This window comes from Crinia signifera, chromosome 1, assembly GCF_055691185.1.
Source record: "Crinia signifera chromosome 1, ASM5569118v1, whole genome shotgun sequence".
Lineage (NCBI taxonomy): Eukaryota > Metazoa > Chordata > Amphibia > Anura > Myobatrachidae > Crinia > Crinia signifera.
The window spans coordinates 334,547,266-334,570,214 of NC_139217.1; the positions used below are offsets into that span (position 1 = coordinate 334,547,266).

At 44.6% G+C, this 22,949-nt stretch overlaps 1 protein-coding gene across 1 annotated transcript in view; it reads right to left on the minus strand.

Moving 5' to 3' along the window:
• Positions 1-7,268: 7,268 nt before the first annotated feature.
• Positions 7,269-22,949, minus strand: part of POLE (DNA polymerase epsilon, catalytic subunit) — a 76,850-nt gene continuing 61,169 nt past the window's right edge. The window contains exons 36-49 of the mRNA XM_083145306.1: positions 21,095-21,271; positions 20,790-21,013; positions 18,468-18,688; positions 16,212-16,413; positions 15,865-16,038; positions 15,186-15,311; positions 14,973-15,105; positions 14,172-14,364; positions 12,537-12,668; positions 10,516-10,709; positions 8,745-8,945; positions 7,720-7,845; positions 7,547-7,636; positions 7,269-7,460 (exon numbers count right to left, since the gene is read on the minus strand). Coding sequence (XP_083001432.1) covers positions 7,347-7,460; positions 7,547-7,636; positions 7,720-7,845; positions 8,745-8,945; positions 10,516-10,709; positions 12,537-12,668; positions 14,172-14,364; positions 14,973-15,105; positions 15,186-15,311; positions 15,865-16,038; positions 16,212-16,413; positions 18,468-18,688; positions 20,790-21,013; positions 21,095-21,271 — 2,307 coding nt within the window. The 3' untranslated portion in view covers positions 7,269-7,346. The remainder of the gene's footprint in view (positions 7,461-7,546; positions 7,637-7,719; positions 7,846-8,744; positions 8,946-10,515; positions 10,710-12,536; positions 12,669-14,171; positions 14,365-14,972; positions 15,106-15,185; positions 15,312-15,864; positions 16,039-16,211; positions 16,414-18,467; positions 18,689-20,789; positions 21,014-21,094; positions 21,272-22,949) is intronic.

The window sequence follows — 22,949 nt, forward strand, 5'->3', positions numbered from 1 at the left end:
ACGGCCACTGCTGTGTACTCATAGCGCAGCGCTATGGGAAACAATGCGAAAGAGATCTATATTGGATTATGTATATGCAGAAGTATAAACGCGGGGTTTATTAAATGCAGAAGGGCAGCCTGGCCATAGATGACATGACCTGCAATGCACTCTGAAAACGGTATTAACAGGTTGCACAGTTGAGTAGCAGCAGCCACATAGTAATACGTAACCATGGTCAAATGTATTATTTTAGTTTACTATTTCACCCGTTCCTATTGTGCGGTGCTGTACTGAGAGGTCATTCGCATCACTACCTGACTTGTAGATTTAAATTCAATAACATGGATACAAAAAGATTTGTAAACTGACCAAACGTGGACATCAACAGTTGCTTATTGTGCAAGAAGGGTGCAATGTACTGTTGCCGCAGAATTAGCAACAGCACCAAAACTCTCACTCTTCCCAGGCTGGAATCAGCTGACTACACAAAAGTGTTGGTAACTAAGGTGACCAACTTTTTTTGCAGTGAAAAGAAGGACCCAAATAAATATCGTGAATAAAAGAAACAAGGAGCAAACCTAAGGGACTATGTAAAAACCGGACCCGGACTAAACCCCGGACCGCCGGACCAGGGACACAGGGAAGGGGAGATTACAGCCTCCCCGTGTTGTCTGGCCCATCCGGTTTTTGCTACATGCCCGGACCATACAGGGAGGCTTTATTCTCTTCCTCCTCTTCTCCCTGGTCACAGGCAGCCCCCCCCCACACACACACACACGACACCCCCGGACAGGACTCCCTCGGACCGGACGCTCCAAGCTCCGGACTGTAGATTTTGATGTCCAGTCCAGCAGTCCGGGGGTCTTGTCCTGGTCCGGCTTTTACCCATACCCCAAACCTAAATAGACTAGCAGGGTGGGCAGTGGCGGAACTAGCAACTCTTAGGCCGGTTTCACACACTCCGGCTCCTGCCGGACAGTGAAATCCCGCACGGCCAGGGAGCCGTGCCGCACACACTAGTTTATCATGGAAGGGATGGCCACAGCCCGGCAGCCGTCCCTTCCAGTGGCGGGATCCGGCTGCAACCGTGCGGCCGGGTCGTGGCCGTCCCGTGTGAATGGACACAATAGTGTCCATTCACAACTAATGTGTGCGGCACGGCTCCCTGGCCGTGCGGGATTTCACCGTCCGGCAGGAGCCGGAGTGTGTGAAACCGGCCTTAGGCCCAGGTGCAAACATATGCTTTGGGCCCCCAGCAACCCCCCTTACCTTCTAACTTCTAATCCACAGCAGGAGAAACATCAACACGTGCGGCAGGCTCTGAGAGAGATCTGATCATGGAAGCTGCCTCCTCAGCAATGTTGTTAAGGGCAATAAATAAGGACATAAAGGAGGACACTTTTCAAGGGAGGACAGAACTTACAAAAGAAGGGCTGTCCTCCCTAAAGGAGGTCAGTTGGTCACCTTATGGTAATCCTATGGGGCAGTGAGCACTTTGGTGCGAATCTTGAATGCTGTAAAGTGTGGCCACTGCTGTGATGACTCACACCTGTGATATTAGGGTTGTGACTATTATACCTTTGTGGAAAGGACCTGGATGTTACGTTAGGGGAAGGTGTTAGATGCCCTTACAGAATTTGTATTTTGTCTGTAATTTAGGTTGGTGTAGATTATTTTCTTTTATTTTGGCTGCAGCCCTCATGGGTTAGTTTTGCTCGCCAAGCTTCAGGCACAGTGGCTCACTGTACTTGCCACAGGTTTATATTCCCAGGTAGATGTGGACCCAGTACATGATGGGAAAGGTCCCCCTGGGGAAGGGAATCTAACTGCTTTGAGATTATGATGGCTAATTAGATTGACCCATTGCTTTTCTGCCAAACAGGAAGAGTTATACCCCTTTTACCCCGGCACAAAAAACCTGTGTCATCGGCGATGTTAATGAGTCACGCCGTGTCCCTTTACATAGGACCCAGTTCCTAGCCATGTTCTAACCAGGTCAGGACCTGGTTAGAACATGGCTAGGAACTGGGTAGGGCGGTGTAAACAGGTACGCCAGGTCATCCGACCTGGCTCAAGTTTACATGAATGTGGGACGTCCAACTAGCAGTCCCGGCGCTTGGAGACTACACTGCGGGTAGGCACCGCAGTGTAAATGGGGTAAATCTCAGATCCGACCTGGCTTGGATCCTTGTTCCAAATGCCGGGTCAGATCCGGGATTTTGGGTGTAAAAAGGGTATTACAGGAGTTTCTTCATCCTTGTCTACGCTCCTGAATGTTGTGGAAGAGTAGGCAAGGCTTCAACAAACCTTTCCTCTTCCTAGAGGAGAGGGCAGGATTGTGGTGTACTTTTAGCGCTGTCCCCTCCATACGACCTTTGAATCTTGGTTCACTGTCAAGGTGGTGGTGGGCTTAATAAAGCATTGTCAACTCTCATGGATTGATGAAGCACTTTGAGCTGAGTTGTGTCCATAGCTTTTCCATGCAGTATGTAGCAAGACAAATATGCTTAGAACAGGGGCACTGCTGCAGTATAGGCCCGTATTCAATGCGGCCGGCGAGGGGGTTAAATTGCTGGGATGGCAGAAAACCAGCGATCCCCCTCACCCTATTCTATGTTCCAGGGAAATCCTCGCTGTCACCAAACAGCGAAGCTTGTGGCTAATGCAGGGAGCCCACTGCATTCAGCTGCGAGTCTCGCTGCTTCTGCGGCCGCATACGCCGATTCCCCCTCACTCCAAAAATGGAGCAAGGGGAATTGGTGTATGCGGGAGGGGGGTGTCAGTTGAATACCCCATAATGTGAATAAGGGGAAATAGTCTGTGACATGTGAATAAAGGGAATTACATGAAAGATAAACACTACTGTATGGCATAATGTGAACAAGGGGCTCAAGTGTGTGGCATTATGGGAATAAGGAGCATCACTGTGTTGTGTAACAAATATAAAGCACTATTGTGGGGCATAACATGAAATGTGGGTATTTATTTATTTACAGTTTCTTATATAGAGAAGCATATTCCGTTGCGCTTTATCATTGGGAATAACAGTGATTAAACAAACTGGGTAGAAACAAACCGACATGGAGGTAGGAGGGCCCTGCTAGCATAACGCAAATTGTGGGCACTACTGTGCAGCATAATATGAATAAGAAGCACTACTGTGTGGTAGAACATGAATTGTGAGCACTATTGTGCAGCATGTGAAATTTGGGCACTATGTGTAGCATAATCTGCATTGGGGACATATTACAATAGATATAATCGAACATATAAAACTAATGTCCATGAGAAAATGCAAAATTAGGGGTTCACGTGTGTGGAAAACCCACAAATTCTACAGTTTATGTGGAATCAGAGGATTTTGGCACAGTAATTCCCAATTTTGAACAAGGCTTCATTACACATTTAAACCACATCGCAGCGCCTGCAGATTTTCCACCACAGCCATTTTGGCATTACCATGCAGTGGTAGAAAAGTCAGGACCATTTATGCATCCAATGCTAAAAGCCAGCCAGCTTCTGTTCTGGCAGATCCGAGAAACAGTAAAAGGATCTGATTATCGTGAATGTGCATACATTATTTACCGTACATACACAAAATCATGGTGGAGAGCAGTTAGAAATTTTAAACAAGAAATATTCAGTAGAAGTACTTACTGAGAATGACAACCCCGAGGTTGGTAACGGCTGCTTTAGGAGGGTATTAAGACCTGATTACATGGCTTCAAATTTGTAAGCCGGGCGATTATCGATAGACTATGGATCATAGTATGCATTGATTGACAGAAAGACAGCATTTGGGGGTTGTTAAAAGGTCATTTTCTGGGAGTGTCAGAAAAAACAAAGGCATACCCAGGTATTAGGAGGGAGGGTGTGTGACGTCAGCTCTGGCCCCGATCAGCCTGCCTCTATCACAGCAGCCAAATCCTGGGCTACATACAGACTACAGACTGCACACACTGGGAAAATCATTTGGTCGTGTCATGCGTATGGATTTGCAGACAATCCAGCTAATTTTCGCAAGCAATTAAAAGTAATTTACAGGCTTGTACGTTGTGGGATTTCACTCTGGCTGGGTGGTGATTACCTGATTGCAGGGCTCTGCAATTTAGCAGCCTTGCGATCAGGTCTGAATAACCCCCATCATTTTGACCTTTTATGATATTGCATAAGCCTAGAACCAAAATATTTTTTCTTGTTGTTCCAGAAATTCTAAATGATGAGATAATCAGCCCGGAGAATACGGTCTCTGCTCCATTGATCAGTTTCTCTAAAGCAGGGCTGGGCAATTGCGGCCCTCCAGATGTTGATGAACTACACATACCAGCATGCCTTGCATCAGTTTCAGCATGGCCACATAGCAAAACTAATGCAAAGCATCCTGGGATGTGTAGTTCATCAACATCTGGAGGGCCGCAATTGCCCAGCCCTGATCTAAAGCCATCATGCATAAACATTACACATGACCAAGATTAAGAGCTAAGTAATGGCATCAGAACGCTGTATCTTTATATATGTAGACTTGCCTGTTTCTACAAATATCAGTAACACAATGCACAAAATACTTGGTGGGGAGGTTATGATCTCTGGTCTCTTATCTGGACCAAACCCCAAAATGGCAAGGAAATGGGATCTAAACTTCCATCACAGAAAGATTGCTGGTGCCACAGGATATTTTGTGGATCTCTAGTGCAGATGTTCCCCAATTCCACCATTAGGATGGGTACACACTAGTAGATATCTCTACAGAGCAATCAATCTGCCACTGTATCTCTTGAAAGATTGGCAGCATATTCTCCACACACACTGTCCGATCTATCCTGAAGTTACAACTGGGCAGATGCGTTTACATGCGCCCACCCAATAAAACTGTCAATCATCACTGTCTCCTTGTGCGGGCAGTAGCCAGATCACCCACACACAGCAAAATACGCTGATATATCTTCAGAGTTATTGGCCATTGGCTGTGTTGTGATATGTCTGAACGACATAATTCCCCAGACTAATCGCTGGTACACGCTCACTGATTTCTTAAGGATATATCTGCTACCCAGATGGTTACATCAAATGGACTAAGGTACTAATTAAATCACCTGTGCTCAAAAATGTATAGCTTTAAAACCTGGTCTGCTGCAATGTCTTTAGAACAGTGTTGCTAAAAACAGGTTCTCCTGGAAAACATGCACTATTTGGTTTCCATATCACCTATCTGGAGCACGTTAAGTAAATAATAAAATAGATTCAGTGGCACTAATTATTTATTTCATTTATAGTTTCTTACATAGGGTAGCATATTCCGTTGCGCTTTACAATTGGAAACAACAGTGATTAAATGGGGGTAGAAACAAACAGACAGGGGCAAGCGTACAATCTATTAGGGAATGCTAAAACTGTAGCAATGCATGCTGGGATGTGCAGTTTTACCACAGCTGAGGAGCCACGTTGCCCATACCTGCTATAGGAAATGTGTAATCAAGACGGCCCCCCAGCTGCTGTGGAATTATGAAACGCATGCCCTGCCACAGCGCCAGAGCATGCTGGGATGTATAGTTCCATAGCAGTCGCTACACTTATTGATCACCCTTGCTCTAGTTGGAAGTACATATAGGTGTTATCCAATAAGGTGTGGTAATTTACTGCAGCTATCAGTGCTATCCGATGCAGAGCAATTATCAGGCACCTGAAGCATAATAAGCAACTATCGGTGTCGAAATAACACGAGATTGAGAATTTACCCCGGAACCTTTTTTGACCGATAAAAAGATGGCCTATAATTGGATAGCAAGATAATGAACAACAGTCACAAATCTTGATATCTGGCGGTTTTAAATTTTTTTGTTTACACAAAAAAAAACAAAACTAATTAGATAAAAAATATACACTGTTTTTTTTCGGCATGTGAATCATTTATATCTTTTTAATCTATTTAATAAAAGGTCTTCAAAAAGGTGTATCTTGTATTCCAGTGGTTCCCAACCCTGGTCCTCAAGTACCCCCAACAGTGCACGTTTTCCAGGTCACCCTGCAGGTGCACTCATTATTCAGGCACATTTGAAAAGATCCACAGGTGGAGCTAATTATAGCACTTGCGATTCTGTGTGGAGACCTGCAAAACATGCACTGTTGGGGGTACTTGAGGACCAGGGTAGGGAACAGGGCCGGCGCTACCCACTCAGCAGCTCCTGCAAAGCAGGGAGGCGCCATGCTGAAAAGGCGCTGTCTCCCTCCCTGCTCTGCTAAAGCTGCCTCAGCCCTCACTGTCACTGCCTCCTGCACACTGCCCGCAGCGCCTGTCTGACAGCAGGCGGGCAGCAGAATAAAGAGCTGCTCCCTGCACCGCGGGCGGCAGTATGGAGAGGCTGAGCAGCTCTCTGCACCACACACACACTGTCCTCCTCCTGCGACCTGCTCCCTCTTCCTCACGGACACTTGCGCTGAGGCATGTAGCGCTGTCTCTGAATGCCTGGATGACATGTCATGTCCGGATCCGCCCCCTACCCATTGCTCCCTGCGCCTGTCAGCTGTCAAGCAAATGATGAACAGGCAGCAGTGCCACCTCCCCTTCCTTCCCTTTTCTCAGTGTGCTGTGCCAGTGCCACTGCCAGTCCTCAACACTCCGCCCCCTCTATCTCCTCCCCTCTTCTTCCATCTCCTCCTACTCTCCCCTCCTTTCCCCCTCAGTCACACGAGGGGTGTAATGCTGCACTTACTTTTTGTACTGCTTTCAGATCGCATCGCACACACATTGCATGCATGCCGTGTGATGCCATCTAGCCCATAACGTATGCGATTCTCACAGCGTGTATGGGCACCTTTAGTCCTGCAACATTTTGCGGACACAGCACTGAGATGGTGTATGCATACATGTACATGCACCCGAGATCCTCCATAGGATCGCATGTTGCATAAGCTCCCACAATCGGGTTGCTGCTTGTTGCAATGGCAATGTGAAAGGGCGCAAAATGTATGGTTTGCAGGAGGGCGCCGGACACCCTAGCACCGGCCCTGGTTGGGAACCACTGTTGTATTCTATTCCTTTTCCAAAAGGTACATTACTGAATCTCATCAAAATGTGTAACCATTCTGCAGAAGCCCCATCACACACACTTAACGAATTAGCAATCTTAGTGAGGATTTTTAGGCTATATATCCACATACACAAATCCACACCCTAAACTTCAGAATACAGAAACATTTTTTTTATTATTTTAATCTCTTTATTCCACCTACAGTGGGAAGAGAATAAAAAAAGAAATCTTTATCTTTACAAAACTTTTATTAATTTACACATAACAAATATAAAGAAGGGGTCAGATACTGACGAGGTCCAGCTCCAATACAGAGCAGGGCCATTGTAAATCCAATCACAAGGTCAGGTGAGAATTTTGCTGAACAAGCCAGGTGATTGTCTCCAATAGATGGGGCATTTGGTAATGTTGAGCGATATTCCGGAATGCATCTACTTGTTCCATGAGAGCCTACGAGTAATAGAACAGTCAGACAGTGTATACTTCCCATTACATTTCTATAATACCACCCCATTAACTACAAACGGTGTATGTACCTTCAATGAAATAGTCAGGCTGAAGTCCCCTGCGCAGCTGCAGTACACTGGCATATTTGCTTCTTTTACACCCTTACACTTCAAACACACCTGGGAACAAGGGACACTTGTAAAAACATACAGTCATGACATAAACGTGCATGTATAACACAGACTAATAAAATCAGTCCTACCAAATCTTGCAGCATGAACGCCATCATCTTCTTCTGCAGAGCTTCAACCAGCGATATCTCAATGCTGTCAGAGTCATACTCTGCCTGGCAGTTTGAGCACACCCACTGTGGCAGCACAGACCCATCCTGTGTGGCAAATAGATGGCAATAATAAGATCATATATACATTAGAAGTTACGGTACTGCTTTCCTAGCACGGCGCCCGTCTCATTGATTGTATGCCTTAAGTTTAAGGTACGCGATGGACCAGATTTTTTAATCTAATAGATCTTATGCATCCATGAGATAAAAAATCGTGAGCCCCCAATAACCATTGTTAACGCCACCAGCACTATCAACGCCAACCCGAAGCGTGGCGAGCGCAGCGAGCCCGCGATACGCGTCCTCCGACCTTTTCATACCCCCACTATCCACGTCAGTGTGGAGTTGATTTTATATAGTATGGCAAGCGCAGCGAGCCACCGAGCCCGAAGCGTGGCGAGCCCCGCGGACTACTTTACATGTATTCCGCGTCCGCTCGCCACGCTTCGGTGGCTCGCTGCGCTCGCCACACTATATAAAATCAACTCCACGCCGACGTGGATAGTGGGGGTATGAAAAGGTCGGAGGATGCGTACCGCCGCCCCTCGCAGGCTCGCTGCGCTTCGGGTTGGCGTCAATAGTGGGGTGGCGTTAACAATGGGGGGGGGGGGGGGGGGGGATTTCACCCATGAGGGGGGGGTTAGCAATTAAAATTGGGGTTTTGGGGCCTTTTTACATTGATTCCAATGTAAAAATCTCGTCGATTGCATCATCTCATGCATCTTATGCCGCACAAACACATAAGATGCATGAGATGCTTGCAATGTTAAAATCTCGTCGATCGCATCATCTCATGCATCTTATGCCGCACAAACACATAAGATGCATGAGATGCTTGAGATATCAGCCCCACACATACAATCTAGATCGTGGGCGCCGTGCTAGGAAAGCAGTACCGAAGTTACACATACAGAATAGACTTCTAGGCAGGCTAATGGACAGACCTGGCTGAGCGAGGGATCCTTGCACAAGTCCAGGTCTCGGCAGAAGTTACAGTTCCTGCAAATGATCTCCGGAAGGATGTAAGAGCGGCAAGGATCCCGAAACTGCGCCTCCTCCGAAAACTCCCCCACATCAATCAGACGCAAGAGATCTCTCTTTAGCTTGTTCACCTGGTTAGTTATATTTGTATCTAGAGACAGTACCTGCAGAAACCAGGCACAAAATATTAGCATGGTGGGTTCCAAATGTTCTGGCCATGTGCAAATAAATAACAAACAAATATAGCTCAATATAATTAATATTAAAAAGCAATATCAAAAATACTGTGTGGGGGGGGGTTTGGGGGTGGTATCTGCTTCTCCTCCACGTAAGAAAGCAGTGATTACTGGGGACGCTATGGTCTCCCATTACCAGCGCTGCAACAAACAAGATAGCACACCGATATATCAACCAATGCATGAGTGGTCCTACAACTCGAGCTATCATTTTTGAAAGCTGCAGTTATCTTTGCCCCATCACCAGAGCATGGAACACAGGAACACATTACGCTCTGGGGTGCACGACTGACAGGACTCGCCAGAGGAGGGTAGAGAGGGGGGGGGGGGGTAACTCCCCTACTTCTGCAAATGAGAGGTTTATACATCTCTCCCTATATTAGAAAAAAGGAGCGCCACAACTAAACAATGTTTCCATCACACTGGAGAGTTCTTACTGTCCACATCCCATCTTCAATAGATCTCCCATCTTAGTAAATTTACCCATACAAGCCCATCCCTGCGATGCGCACAGCCAGAGGGTCTGCGCATGCTCGGATATCGCTGTCCCCTCTGCCAGGCCGGAAAAGCGGTCAGTAGGAGATAGACTACAATGGGTGTTATTTACAAGGAGGTGTTATATGAGCTGTGGGGAGTGTAGGTTTTTTTTCCCCAACTTTTTATTGCCTACACTTCTGTGCCAGACAACTCATCCATAGTAAAGACATGCAGTGTCCCCCAGATTTTATGTAACGAGATCATCAGTCATTCTAGAGTCTTGTGTCTATAGAGAAAGAACGCTCTCTTTATACAAATCTGCAATGCTCTGACAGAAAGCTGGACGAAATGTCCTGATGCAAAAGAACATTAGGAACTCCGCAAATGCAAAAGATGGCTTCACACAAAGGGGCCGATTCAGGAGCACTCATTATGATCTGAATTCGACCCTGATGGTCTGAGTTTGCGCATTAGTTTTGGCAAGTTACATGGCAGGGTTTACTACAGGAAGAGAGGGCCGGGGGTGTGCAGGGGGCTGCAGCAGGAGGAGAACACCAGCATTTAATGGGCGTCCCCATAAAAACACTGGGCGTTCCCCTGGCGATGCCTGCTTAGGGCGGGCGGCTGACATCACACGATGTCAGTGCCCACCCAGTCTTTGATGAACAGTGACGGAAATAAAAGTCGGTATAGCCTGACTTACCACTGAAGGGAATTTGGCTGTGGGCGGTGTTAAGCCATGAACAACCGCTGCTTAGCAAGCAGTACTGAATCAGGGCCAATGGGTTATACTAATTAGATCCCATCTCACACAAAACTTTTTTTTTTTTTAAACTTTAAGAAACCCTGAAGAGTTGACATTATAACGTAGGATTTTTTTGTTTCTATGCTCCATAGCCATTTCCACATTGTCAACTATTTTGGACGTCAACAAATGCAACCAGAACAATGTAGTGGATTTAAGCACATGCAAAACATCAATATCTAACAATCCACACTTTGCATGTTGCAGCACTCTCACCTCACAGACATATTTGATGAACTCCAAAGCTGGGTTGTTCAGGAGCAGATGGGACCCAGGTAAGACGGGGAACATCTCAGAGGGCTCAGTGACATGGCGTGTTCCGGTCACTTTCTTCTGTATTTTTTGTGTGATTGTGAAGAAATTTTGCGTTAACTCATTTGCTACATAATCCTGAGAAAAGGTGATGAGACCTGAAGTAAAGATGAGGAAGGTGTAAAGAAAAAATAAATAAAATAAAGGTCATTAAACATATACATTATACCGTGACATGCTAAATGGAAGTGACATTTTTTTTTTATATATATATATATTTTGGTACGGACTATACTGTAATACTATTAATGTCTGCAGGATTTAAGGACTAGAAATTCCAGCACTTCTCAAACCAAAATACAATGATACAGTGCTACAAGTAAGATTTTTATACATTTGATAATCCGATTTGAATACACTGGAGAGGGAGACAGGAGTAAATTCAGCATGGTGTGTTCTTCTCCTAACAGTAGAACATGAGTGTTTACCAATGAATATAAAGAAATAATTTCAATGTAATGATAAAAATCTTATTCTTTCATTCCATTGTGAGACACTGAAGGGTCATCCAAAGCGGCCTCTTTAGTGGGAATGCTAACAGAAGTTGCTTTGTGGAGCACCTTCCGTCTTCTTGAATGAGGCCCAGTACAAACAATGCGGATATTGCTGGAACACTTGGCTATATTTAGTGTATGACCTGCTGGTCTCTTGATCTTGATGTATACCACCACAATGGCCCCGTCTGACTGAAATCTTACGATCTTTCCCACAAGAGAAGTTGTCCCTGATCTAGAGCGTTAAGGACTGCACTTAACGTTAGGACTCTAATATGGCTCCTCAGACCCTGAAATATAAGATTAATAACAGCAACCCTGCACAGTTCAGAGCAAAGCAATATAAGCAGAAAATCAGACTCAAATTTCCTAGCAAAAAACACCCAATACATACTCCTCTGCAGCAAGTTATACAGGGGAGGCGAAGTCGGCACAATAAAGCGGTCTCTGTTTTGGTAGGGCTCAGTCAGTCAACCAAAGCCCACCATGGTTAAGGCACTATGCTGCACTGAGTTGACCCTTCCCATAGTACGGAACAGTCACCACTGTCTGCCTTATTGTCCTACTACTATTAAACCCCCCCTCTCACCAGGACTGTGGTTTCACTCACTACGGCCCTTCCCAATGAAGGGGGAGATCTAGGACAGGGGCTACAGGTCTCTAATCTGTGCTGGTAGTCAAAGCTAGCCTCAGAGCACTGTCCTACATTGGTAGCCGGCTTCTACTGAACAACCACCCTGTGAGGCTGTCAGCTCCTCATAAGTACCATAGTGGAAAATATAAAATGACTGTGGTGGAAAATTAATAAAAGTACTAAACATGAAAGTGATAAATAGCAGGCTCTATACCACCATGGTATCATCATTAGTCAGACACCACACAATGGCCCTGTGGTTCTGTAAAAGGAACAGCAAGATACAGTTTACTGAAGATTGTATATGTATCAGTTTTGTATTTGTGAATTTGTACACACAGTGTCCTGCTCATACAGAGATTAGTCTATAGGGGATATGGGTAGACACAAAAAGGAAAGATCGGGGACCTACAGTAGGAAAAATCCTGAAAGATAGTGGACATGGCGAGATGGGCAACCTAGCAAAGAGCATCCAGAGAGGAAAAGTGAAGCGATTTTAGCATAAACTGGAGAAAGTCTAGGGAGGAATTAGAAAAGCCAGTGAGGAGCACATTACATCATCAATAATGAGAGCATGATTGGTTCTTTCTGTAGCCTCCAGCATGAGGAAGGGCCTGAATTTGGAAATACTGCAGTGGTGGAATTCAGTGTCCTCACCTGGATAACCAAGAATAACTCATATAAATGATACAGCCTTTAATGCAAACAATGCTGTAAGCCCTAAAATGACTGCTGATTCATATAAATAATCAAGCATTCCAAACGAGTGTCATGAACTCTAAAAACAGGCCTCTTACCAGGCAAGGCCCCAGTTTCACCCAATGTCTCTTGGGAGAGCTGGCTGTCCTGCCGACGCTTGATTGGGGTGTTTCCAGGAGCATTTCGTCTCATCTCCTGCCGCATACTATGATACACAGCCACAATGTACGCTAGGGAAAGAAAGAAAACTCAGTCAGGACCAACAAGATCATTAACAACTACAGAACTTACCGAGGCATAGGGAATCCACCCCTCAAGCATTACCTATTACTTTTTGGTCAGTATGTTTACCCATTGGATAACTACTTTCCTGATCTTCAAACTCTATAGCAGCAGAGTCAACTTTTTATAAAAACTCATCACAGCTGGACAAAAGAAAAAAAGCTGGGAACACACTGGGGCGATGTTGGGCAGCTATGCAATTTCGTAATGTAATTGTGGCTACATTGCTCTTTGCCTACACGTTATATGCGAGCTCCAGCAGTCGCATGTGATGGCGTCAGGTTTCATGTGCTGCACATCGTTAGCGATCTGTACTATGTGAATGAAGGCCGGACCATGATTGTCCAGTCCTTCATTAATATTGCTCCAGTGTTTTGCTAACCGCATATGTTCAGATTTTGGAATGAATGCCAGTAAATCAAGTGTGTACCCAGCTAAAAGGGGGTATTTCATCTTGGGCGCTATTTCCGCCAGGGTAAATAGTGGCCGCCGCCTACTCAATGCTGCTGTTCCCGACAGCATTGAAGGCAGATTCTGACAAAACTGATCCCATTTAAAAACAAGTCGGACCTGTTTTGTTGTAAATGGCGGCGGATTCCCGGCCATTTCTCGATGTTTTGCAGCCACACCTACTTTCAGGCACTCCACAGACGGAACATTGAATTCCAGCTGTCGAGTTTGTCAAGGTGAGCAAAAACGACCCGGGATTCCTACTGTGAGTCAGAATCTGGGATTGAATACCACTAGGGATGCCAATCCCGGGGCATTTTTTCAATCCCGGTATCCGGGATTGAAAAATGCTCAATCCCGGGATTCCCGGGATTGGCATCCCCACCAAAAAAAAAAAACATTTTTAGCATAGGACCCACCCCGGCCGACCCACACATCTACTTACATTAGGGTGCGGGCGGCCGGGAGTGGGTTTGGAGGTGCACGGTGCCTCCCGGCAAGTGCACCTCCATAGAAGACAGCAGGCGGGCGGCGGAGAAGAGGCGGGCAGGCGGGCGGAGTCAGGCCGGCGGGCGGAGTCAGGCCGGCGTGCTGGCGGAGAAGAGGCGGGTAGGCGGTCACTGGTGACGTGTGGCCTGCGCAGCGTGACCTCTACTGTCACGCTACACAGGCCGCACGCCGGGTCAGGTTACGGGAACAGCTGGGCAGCGTCTGAGCGAGTGCTCAGACGCTGCCCGGCATTAGACTGCGCATGCGCAGTCTAATCCCGAAATCCCGGGATTAGATTCTCCAATCCCGGGATTGAAATCCCGGACTTTTTTAGGCCAAATCCCGGGATCCCGCCGATCTCGATCCCGGGATTGGCCACACTAAATACCACCCTAAGAGTGTAGACTGCAATTATGAAGAGCAGTTTCAATTTTCATCTGAATAAGCTTCTACATGGCACACCAACCGAGTCCATAAAGAAATACAGTGGTCTAGAGCAAATGCAACATTACCAGAAACAATCATCAGGAAATAGCTCTGACACGAGGCTGCCTGGGGAAGATATTGTACTATATTCCAGTTGTTCTCCAGACATTCTTCCACTTGGTCCTCAGACTGTTCACTATCTAATGGAGCATCTGTTTCTTCTTCCTCCTCATCATCACTTCCTTCTTCCTCTTCATTCTCTGATTTCTTCTTATCATTCTGAAACAGGAAAAATATTATATTTATACAGTTAAATTATTTTCATAGAGTCCCCTGGTGTGTACTGGACCCTGGAGTCTAGGCTCCTACAGGGAACTTGCATTATAAATGTTTTAAGTGTTTAACTCAGTCTCATTTCCCCATCCTGCTCGACACTTTTCTAGCCAAGCCTCGCAAGACCGGTGCAGAAACAAAAAAACCTGAACGGAGAGAAATTTGTGTTCAAGCATGAGGAGGTCTAACTATTGTAAACTTAGCATGAGTACTATGGCATAAATGGGTGGGGTATGAAGTGCCTCCTAATGGTTTCAGGGAAAGTATTTCAGCTTACAGAGGACACCCTTTGGGTTGCAGTGCTTACCACCCTATGTCACAAATAATATTGAATTTGTAAACTGTGCTAAAAGCATGTACAAGGACCAATGGCTGTCGGACACAGCTGTTCAGTATGACCTTTATCTCCAGTAAGCTGTGCCTTTATAAAGTGTAAAATGTGTTCTGCTGATTTATGACATTTCTATTCTGAAAGTCTGAGGCACCATTATATTATAAATGTATCGAGAAACTGGGCTAGAAATATACTGCATAAAAGGATTACGTAGACCAACCTCTCCATAGTGTACACTAGCAGGAAGCTTTCCCTTGATCCCTCCATAGTTTGCAGGGTCCATCCAAAACAGGAACTCCCAACAGCGAGAGAAGGAGATGGTTAGAGAGTGAAAGATCTCCTTAGAGTGAATACTGTAAGGGAAACATTAAAGCGGCTGAATAAAGGTGATGGACAATTAACAGACGCTAAGACAAAAAGGACAGGCACCCACCTTTGGGTAATATATTCCACATAAGAAATGGCATCTTCTACCCTGCGCTTCTTGGTACAGAGGATAATGCGGGTTAAGTTAGCATACACTACTGAGGAGCCCAGCCGCTTAAATTCTGCCACCAATCTATTGGACAAAGGTCATTATAGAAACAGGGGGTAAAAATACATTCATAAAATAATAATCATACATATATTTTTGGGCAATGACTAGATGGACAGAAAGCTTTAGATGGTATAAAATCCGAATATTGGTACGTAATATAGTTGATACATTTGCTTCATCTAGCCCTTCTAAAACATAGTCTGCTTTATACATCAAGTACTTGAAGTCTCACACACTGAAGACTTCGGTCATGAGATCTTAATCTTTTAGCAGTATACAACATTTACTACGATAACAGTGTGCAGCCTATGGTCGTCACCCACTATAAATAAGATAGGAAATGTACTATTGTGGACATCAGTTCATTATACAGCACGGGAGAAGGTTCTACTCCTATAATACAGGAGTTTATTAATTTTTATAAAGTTACGTCCCTTAAGTATAGTGCAATCAACATTATTAAACCAAGGAAACAGTTTTTTTGTTTTAATGAATTAATAAAGATATATATTTCGTTATCATTGCTCCCAAGGCTTTTGGAAAGCAGACCCAGTATATAACCAAATTTCCTTACTGTAAGAACAATTTCTTCATCATGTTGTGGAGAGTCCTGTGAAGGGCAGGGTCATACAGCAGAGAGGATGGGGTTCGAAGCCACCGATAGAAGTGCATAACCTGGTTGTCAGCATACACATTGTGGTACTGTGTAATTTCCTTCACCCAGCCTACAACCATGCTCTTTAAAATCCTACAGGGGGAAGATTACAACACATGAATTTGAGTGAATAGCCTCAGACAACACAAATCCACACAATGCAGACTTCGCTTTTAGCACTCCTATGGCTGTAGTCAATGGATTTAGTATTGACAATATGGCACCATCGCATTACTGCAACATCAGTTGTATATGTAATAAAGTACCTGAAGGTGTTGGAACAAAGGGCAGTCTCATCGTAACTGGCCACAGCATTGGCCTGGTTCCCAGTAACCATATCCTCAAGGGAAGCTTGCTGTAACACATCAAAACTGATGCCCATACTACCAGCCCCTTCCAAGTCATTAATATGATGTGATTGCAGAATGCTGTTTACAGCCAGGCTCTGAATATCAAGCTCCACGCACACTGCGGCAAAGATATGAACAAGTTATCACAGGAAGAAAGGACTTTCCACACAATCCATAAAACCATATCACTGCGTAAGACCTGTACTTACCGTATTTATCGGCGTATAACACGCACTTTTTCCCCCCTGAAAATAGGGGGAAAAGATGGGTGCGTGTTATACGCCGATATGTGCGTGTTATACGTCGATATAGCGAGGGAGCGCCGGAGCGGGCACCCCCAGAGGGACAGGCGGCAGGACGCCGCACACAATAAATACGCTGGTGCAACACTGGAGCGGGCACATGCAGAGGGACAGGCAGCCGGACGCTGTGCAGCGTCCTGCCGCCCGCCCCCCCCAAAGGCACCCGCTCCAGCGCCACACCAGCACATCATGTGCAGAGTCCTGCCGCCCGCCCCCTCGAAGGCACCCGCTCCAGCGCTCATATTTACCGGGATTCTGTGCAGCCTGTACGGTACTTATGCGAGGAGGCTGGCTGCCAGTGTCTAAGATGGCTGCCGGTCCTTAAGGAGTGCTGCTGAGCATGCCCAGAGCAGCTCTTCCCATGGGCCTTTGCGGAGTCTGAGATTTGTTGCTCTTGACTCCGTGAAGTGTGCCAGTGCAGCCAGCCACCTTCCTTAGTGCAGGGGTTTTTTTCCTGAGATTTCCCTTTTAAAATGAAGGTGCGTGTTATACGCCGGTGCGTGTTATACGCCGATAAATACGGTATTTCCCGATCGCCAGCTTGTGTATCCACCTGCTCATACTGTCCCACATATTCTAGCTTTTACTATGGAGGCACTAGACACAACGAACCAGTGGCTACATATCTAAAAAGTGTCTTTCAAACCAGTTCAGCTACTTTCAATAATTAATTTGCTCATATATACTGTTCATTATATCTTTGCTTATATACCTTTAAAAGGATTTGTATTAATGCAATGAACATATATATTAATATATTTTTGGTACTCTTTACTTAGAAGGGCGCCCACGATTTTGATCGTGGGCATCGTTAGTAAAAAATCTCGGGCATCTCGGGCATTGAATGCACTAAAAAATCGGGTGCGATCAACCGACGAGATGCCCGAAATTTCCCATAGGGAACAATGTTAAATGTCTCAATTGACCCAATTTTCCTGTTCAATGCCTCAATTGACCCGATTTTTCCATAGGAAACAATGTTAAATGGGCCACAGAGGCCAAATAGGCACCCTGAAGTGTATAATGGCCACCCGAATTGTTAACGCCACCCCACGATCAACGTCAACCCGATGCGTGGCGAGCGCAGCGAGCCCGCGAGGGGCGGCGGTACGCGTCCTACGACCTTTTCATACCCCCACTATCCACGTCTGCGTGGAGTTGAGAATAGAAAGTGTGGCGAGCGCAGCGAGCCACCGAGCCCGAAGCGTGGCGAGCGCAGCGAGCCCCGCGAGGGTACGCGGACAGCTGTGAAGCCCGCGAGGGGACGCGGATACCTGTGAAGGTATCCGCTGCGCTCGCCACACTTTCTATTCTCAACTCCACGCCGACGTGGATAGTGGGGGTATGAAAAGGTCGTAGGACGCAAACCGCTGCGCTCGCCACGCTTCGGGTTGACGTTGATCGTGGGGTGGCGTTAACAATTCGGGTGCCCATTATTCACTTCAGGGTGCCTATTTGGCCTCTGTGGCCCATTTAACATTGTTTCCTATGGAAAAATTGGGTCAATTGAGGCATTGAACAGGAAAATCGGGTCAATTGAGACATTTAACATTGTTCCCTATGGGAAATCTCGGGCATCTCGTCTGTCGCATCGCACCTGATTTTTTAGTGCATTCAATGCCCGAGATGGCCGAGATGGGCGCCCTTCTAAGTAAAGAGTACCATATTTTTTTACCATTTAAACATTTCATAGCAAAAAAACAGAAGATGAATTGCTTATTTAGCTGTCCACTTGTTAAAAAGAAAATGCATCCCATATGCCTGTATTAACAAAAATCAATAAACACACACTAAAACAAATAGAAAACAAATGAACAAACAAACAAACATGGGAAACATTTTTGGGGGGTTTTCAGTGAAGTCTAGCTACCAGTATTGTAACATCCAGCGTTGTTGATTTCCACGGATGCCCTCTCATCAAACTCCATAACTAGTCTGTTGTCATCAGCCTCTTTGCCTCCGAGGTCAGGCCGGGAGCTTGGGGAGAGCCAAAGGAGGTGATTGTGTCGCCTCAGATGCCTTGAGAAAAACAGATCTGACCCAAACGTGGATACATCATCTGGCAGATTGCCCACAGGAAGGTGATAATACCTACAGGTGCAATAGGAAATAGATAATCTTTAATAAACACATCCCTAATATATAAGGAAAGATAACTCAGAGTTTTGTAATTTTGATCTCTATGGAGGACTATGTATATTATGGGGTGTAGAATGCAATGACAGGCGCTAAGGTACTACTAAAACTACCTCCTAAAGTTCAGACCCCATCCCCTGTATCATGCAAGACAGCAGGTTAAAGGATTCAAAGGCCGGAGAAAAGATGAAAAATGGGTGATCGCTGTTGAAGTTGCCTCTGATCCACAAGCAGAGCAGTACACACAGCTTTGGATAGTAGAAAAGTGAGTATATCAAGTGATGTGGAGACATAGCTTTACAAAATTGAAAGAATCTGCTTAGCAGACAGATACGCCAAACATCAGTTGGAGAAACTTGGTGGGTCCACCAGATGAAGACACTTGGGGGTTTATTCTAGTTCATTCTTTCTGACAAAATCCTTCTTAGATGGACAAAACCATGTGCACTGCAGGGGGGCAGATGTAACATGTGCAGAGAGAATTAGATTTGGGTGAGTTATTTTGTTTCTGTGCAGGGAAAATACTGACTGCTTTATTTTTACACTGCAATATAGATCTCACTTTGAAGAAAAACCCCACCCAAATCTAATTCTCTCTGCACAAGTTACATCTGCCCCACCATCAGTGCACATGGTTTTGTCCATCTAAGAAGGATTTTGTCAGAAAGAATGAACTAGAATAACCCCCTAGGTCCGTGATGAGAGAAAGGCTTTCTAGGTCTATTTCCTTCTTGTATAGAGAGAATGAATTCAAGATCTATCATAGGTGATATCCCCCCGGATATCTGGTGGTTGTGCCTGACCCATTTTGGGCTGTACTTCATCTCATTTTAGAGGTTCTTAAAATACCAATATTCAAGTTTCCATGGCTCCCCACTGGAATGTTTGGCTAAATACACAGACATGCTCTCTATGCAGAATCTTAAATGTGGCTAGGTGCCTGTTTGCTGGACATGGCAATAAAATCAGACCCACCTTCCTGCCAACAGCTTCTGAAACAAATTTGGCAACCATGCATAAAATATCTGCTTATTCACGTAATGCCTCTTACAGATTTCTCCAACACTGATGTCATTGGTTTGTCTATAATAGCTCTACACCCTACGGAGCCCTTCCTTCTGGCTTTTTAGATTTCTTGCTTTCATTTCTTTAGGGCAGGGATGGGGAACCTTTGGCCCTCCAGCTGTTGTTGAACTACAAATACCAACACGCCCAGCAACAGTTTTAGGATTGCCAATAGCAAAACTGTAGCAAGGCATGCTGGGATGTGTAGTTCAACAGCTGGAGGGCCGAAAGGTTCTCCATCCCTGCTTTAGGGCCGCTCACTGCTGCTATTTTCTTTGAAAGGCCATTTACTTCAGTCCACTGCTGTATATCAGGTACCTGGATAAGGTCTCCTTCCTTCTGCCATCACCCGCCCTCCTCTTCTCATGCTTACCGTTTCTTTTCTTCCCCTGTATCTCATAACCATAATGCATGGGCAGTACAATGCTTGTCCAGCTCAGCTTTTACACTTTTGTTTATGTTGATTATTATCAGCAGAGGCAAGAACACAAACATCAAATTGTGTATTAAAAAAAAAAAATCTTATAACAGATTTTTTTTTTTTAAAGGAAAAATCAATTCACCTGGAACACCCTCACTGCAAAATACAAATTGTATAGCCTTACAGGGGGAAACATCTTTCATAAACCCTTCAATCAAATTGACAAAACAAATGTTGGCAAGCTAACAGTGACTGCATCTAAGAGTTCAACTTTACACAACTGTTAAAAGAAATGGTTCAGAAATAAAAAAATAAATAAAAAAGTTCTTAAAAAAGGTTTATATAGAACAAATGTTATTTGGATCATCTCTACTTTAAATGTTCAACCCACAGAACGGATAGGGCCAAAAATTATTTCCCAAATTGATGTTTGCTGCAAACAGCAAGGGCCACTCACTCGTAGTTTTTGGCATCTTCCACAGAAAAGACCAGCAGGAACCCTGTTCTCAGTTACTATATATAAAAATATATATAAAATAACATTTTCTGAAGCAATGGTCAAAAAATTACCTGGCCATATCAAATGCCTGAGAAAGACAGCTGTCCAAGTTAAGGTAATGACGAATCATGCGCCGGGCACCATGGCGCTGCCAATCCAGGACATTATAACTGATGTCATCTGTTACACGCACAGGGACAAAAGGAAATTCCTCTAGAATAGGCATCCCACTAGCTAACCTCCTGGAGGACCAGTTAGACTGCACGGCAATCAGAGTTGGACCACGTCTCTCATCCTAAGGAAAATAAAATGTACAAGACTGGTTTACTAGCTGCATTCTCTCGCACAGTTTCTAAAACGCCATTCTCTCACTTACCTTGTAACTCAGAAGTAACCTTTGGATTGCCCGGTAGACCGTTTTTAAATCAGTCTCTGCTCGAACTTCAAAGACGTGTTTCTCGGGGGGCAAAAGCTCAGAATCAACCTTCTCCTGCATTGCAGTGTGCTCACTTGTATACATACTACTTAGGTTTGGCATCTGGTTACTTCGCACCTGCATGAAGTATGGAAATCTATCATACACATCACATTTACACAGCAAATTATATTTACTTATCTATTCCTTTTCCATGGCAGTAACTGCAATGGACAAATTGGTTTCTGGATTACATAGAGATAAGATAGGTAAAAAAAATGCCTTTGTCTCTGTCAACCTAATAAGTTGCGATGACAACAAACATTTGGGGGGGCTTTACTGGAGCACATGTTACCCATCCAAAAGTTCCCACCTCAGGCACAGATTCTCTGCCTCACGGACAGCAGCACAACACCCACTGGTCCATCGGATCAGGCTTGTGTTTCTCTTACCCGTCTTCTATAACTGGTGGGGCTGTGGTACTGTCATGTGATTTGGGTATATCGCTATATGTACACTGTCTGTACTTCCATATGTGAGTCTGTGCTAGCCTTACTCTGTTGACCAGTGACAGTGGCATCCTTGTACCCTATTACAACCACCAATGGGACTGGACAAGACATTTCTTAAGAAAAGAAACATACTTGACAATAATGCAGGTCATTATCCATACGAGGGCCATACCACAGAAAGTGAAATCAAAGTGACAAAAAAAAAAAAAATAGATTTTTTTAAAAAAAAAAATCACTATTGGGCGTACACACGGGGCGATTGTAGACCTATTTCTAAGCAATCTGAACAGATTACTTAGAAATAAAATCGCTCAATGTGTAGGCACCCCACAGATGGCAATGCGCCAGTGCCGGACTAGATTTATACTGCAAGCCAGTATATATCTAGTCATCACCAGTGTTCTCTCACCAGAGAACACTGACCGTGCCAGATCGCACACATTGCTGGTGCGCCCCGTATGTACGAGGCATTTCAAAGTAAATTTGGAGTACAAAAGCAGCAGTGTTTACTGCTGGGAAAGAGATATGTTCCACCACTAGTATTTTTGTAACTGCTAATCCTAATGAAGTTAGCTACTACTATTGGAAACAAACACATGTGAATAAAGAAATATTACAAAGTTTGTTATGACTCAAATATGTTTTGTACACAATAATAGAGATATGGATACATAGCTACAGTATACAATAAAATAATTAAATGTGTAACTTACATTCATGCTACATTAGACAAAGAAAACTGCTTCCTTGTCCTGTTCCGTCACTAATAAGGAATAACTATCAGAACTGTAAAGCTATTCATCCTTAATAAATAGGAGTAGGTATTTATTAAAGAAAGTTAAAAATTCATTATTCAACCTTATTCATGTAAATGGGCAATACCCAAATCTCCTATTCTATGCCAACCTGTTCATAAACAAGTGCCTAGGCATGGCTTTTCTGGCGCAGATATCTAGATGACATTTTCATCTAGAACGGACATTGCTTTAATTATTAACTCCCAAAGGAAAACAACTAGAACATATAGGGTGAAATTAATAGGATGAGAGAATCAGAAAGTGAGAGATTTGGAAAGAAATCTCCAGTTTTTATTAAAGCGGCAATCATTTACACTGCAAAATCAAACTGGTTTTGCAGTGTAAATGATTGCCGCTTTAATAAAAACTGGAGATTTCTTTCCAAATCTCTCACTTTCTGATTCTCTCATCCTATTAAATTTCACCCTATATTTGAACACAAAATACAAGAAAAATACCTGGGCCTGATTGAAAACCAACACCCTCGAACCAGAAACTTGAAACAGT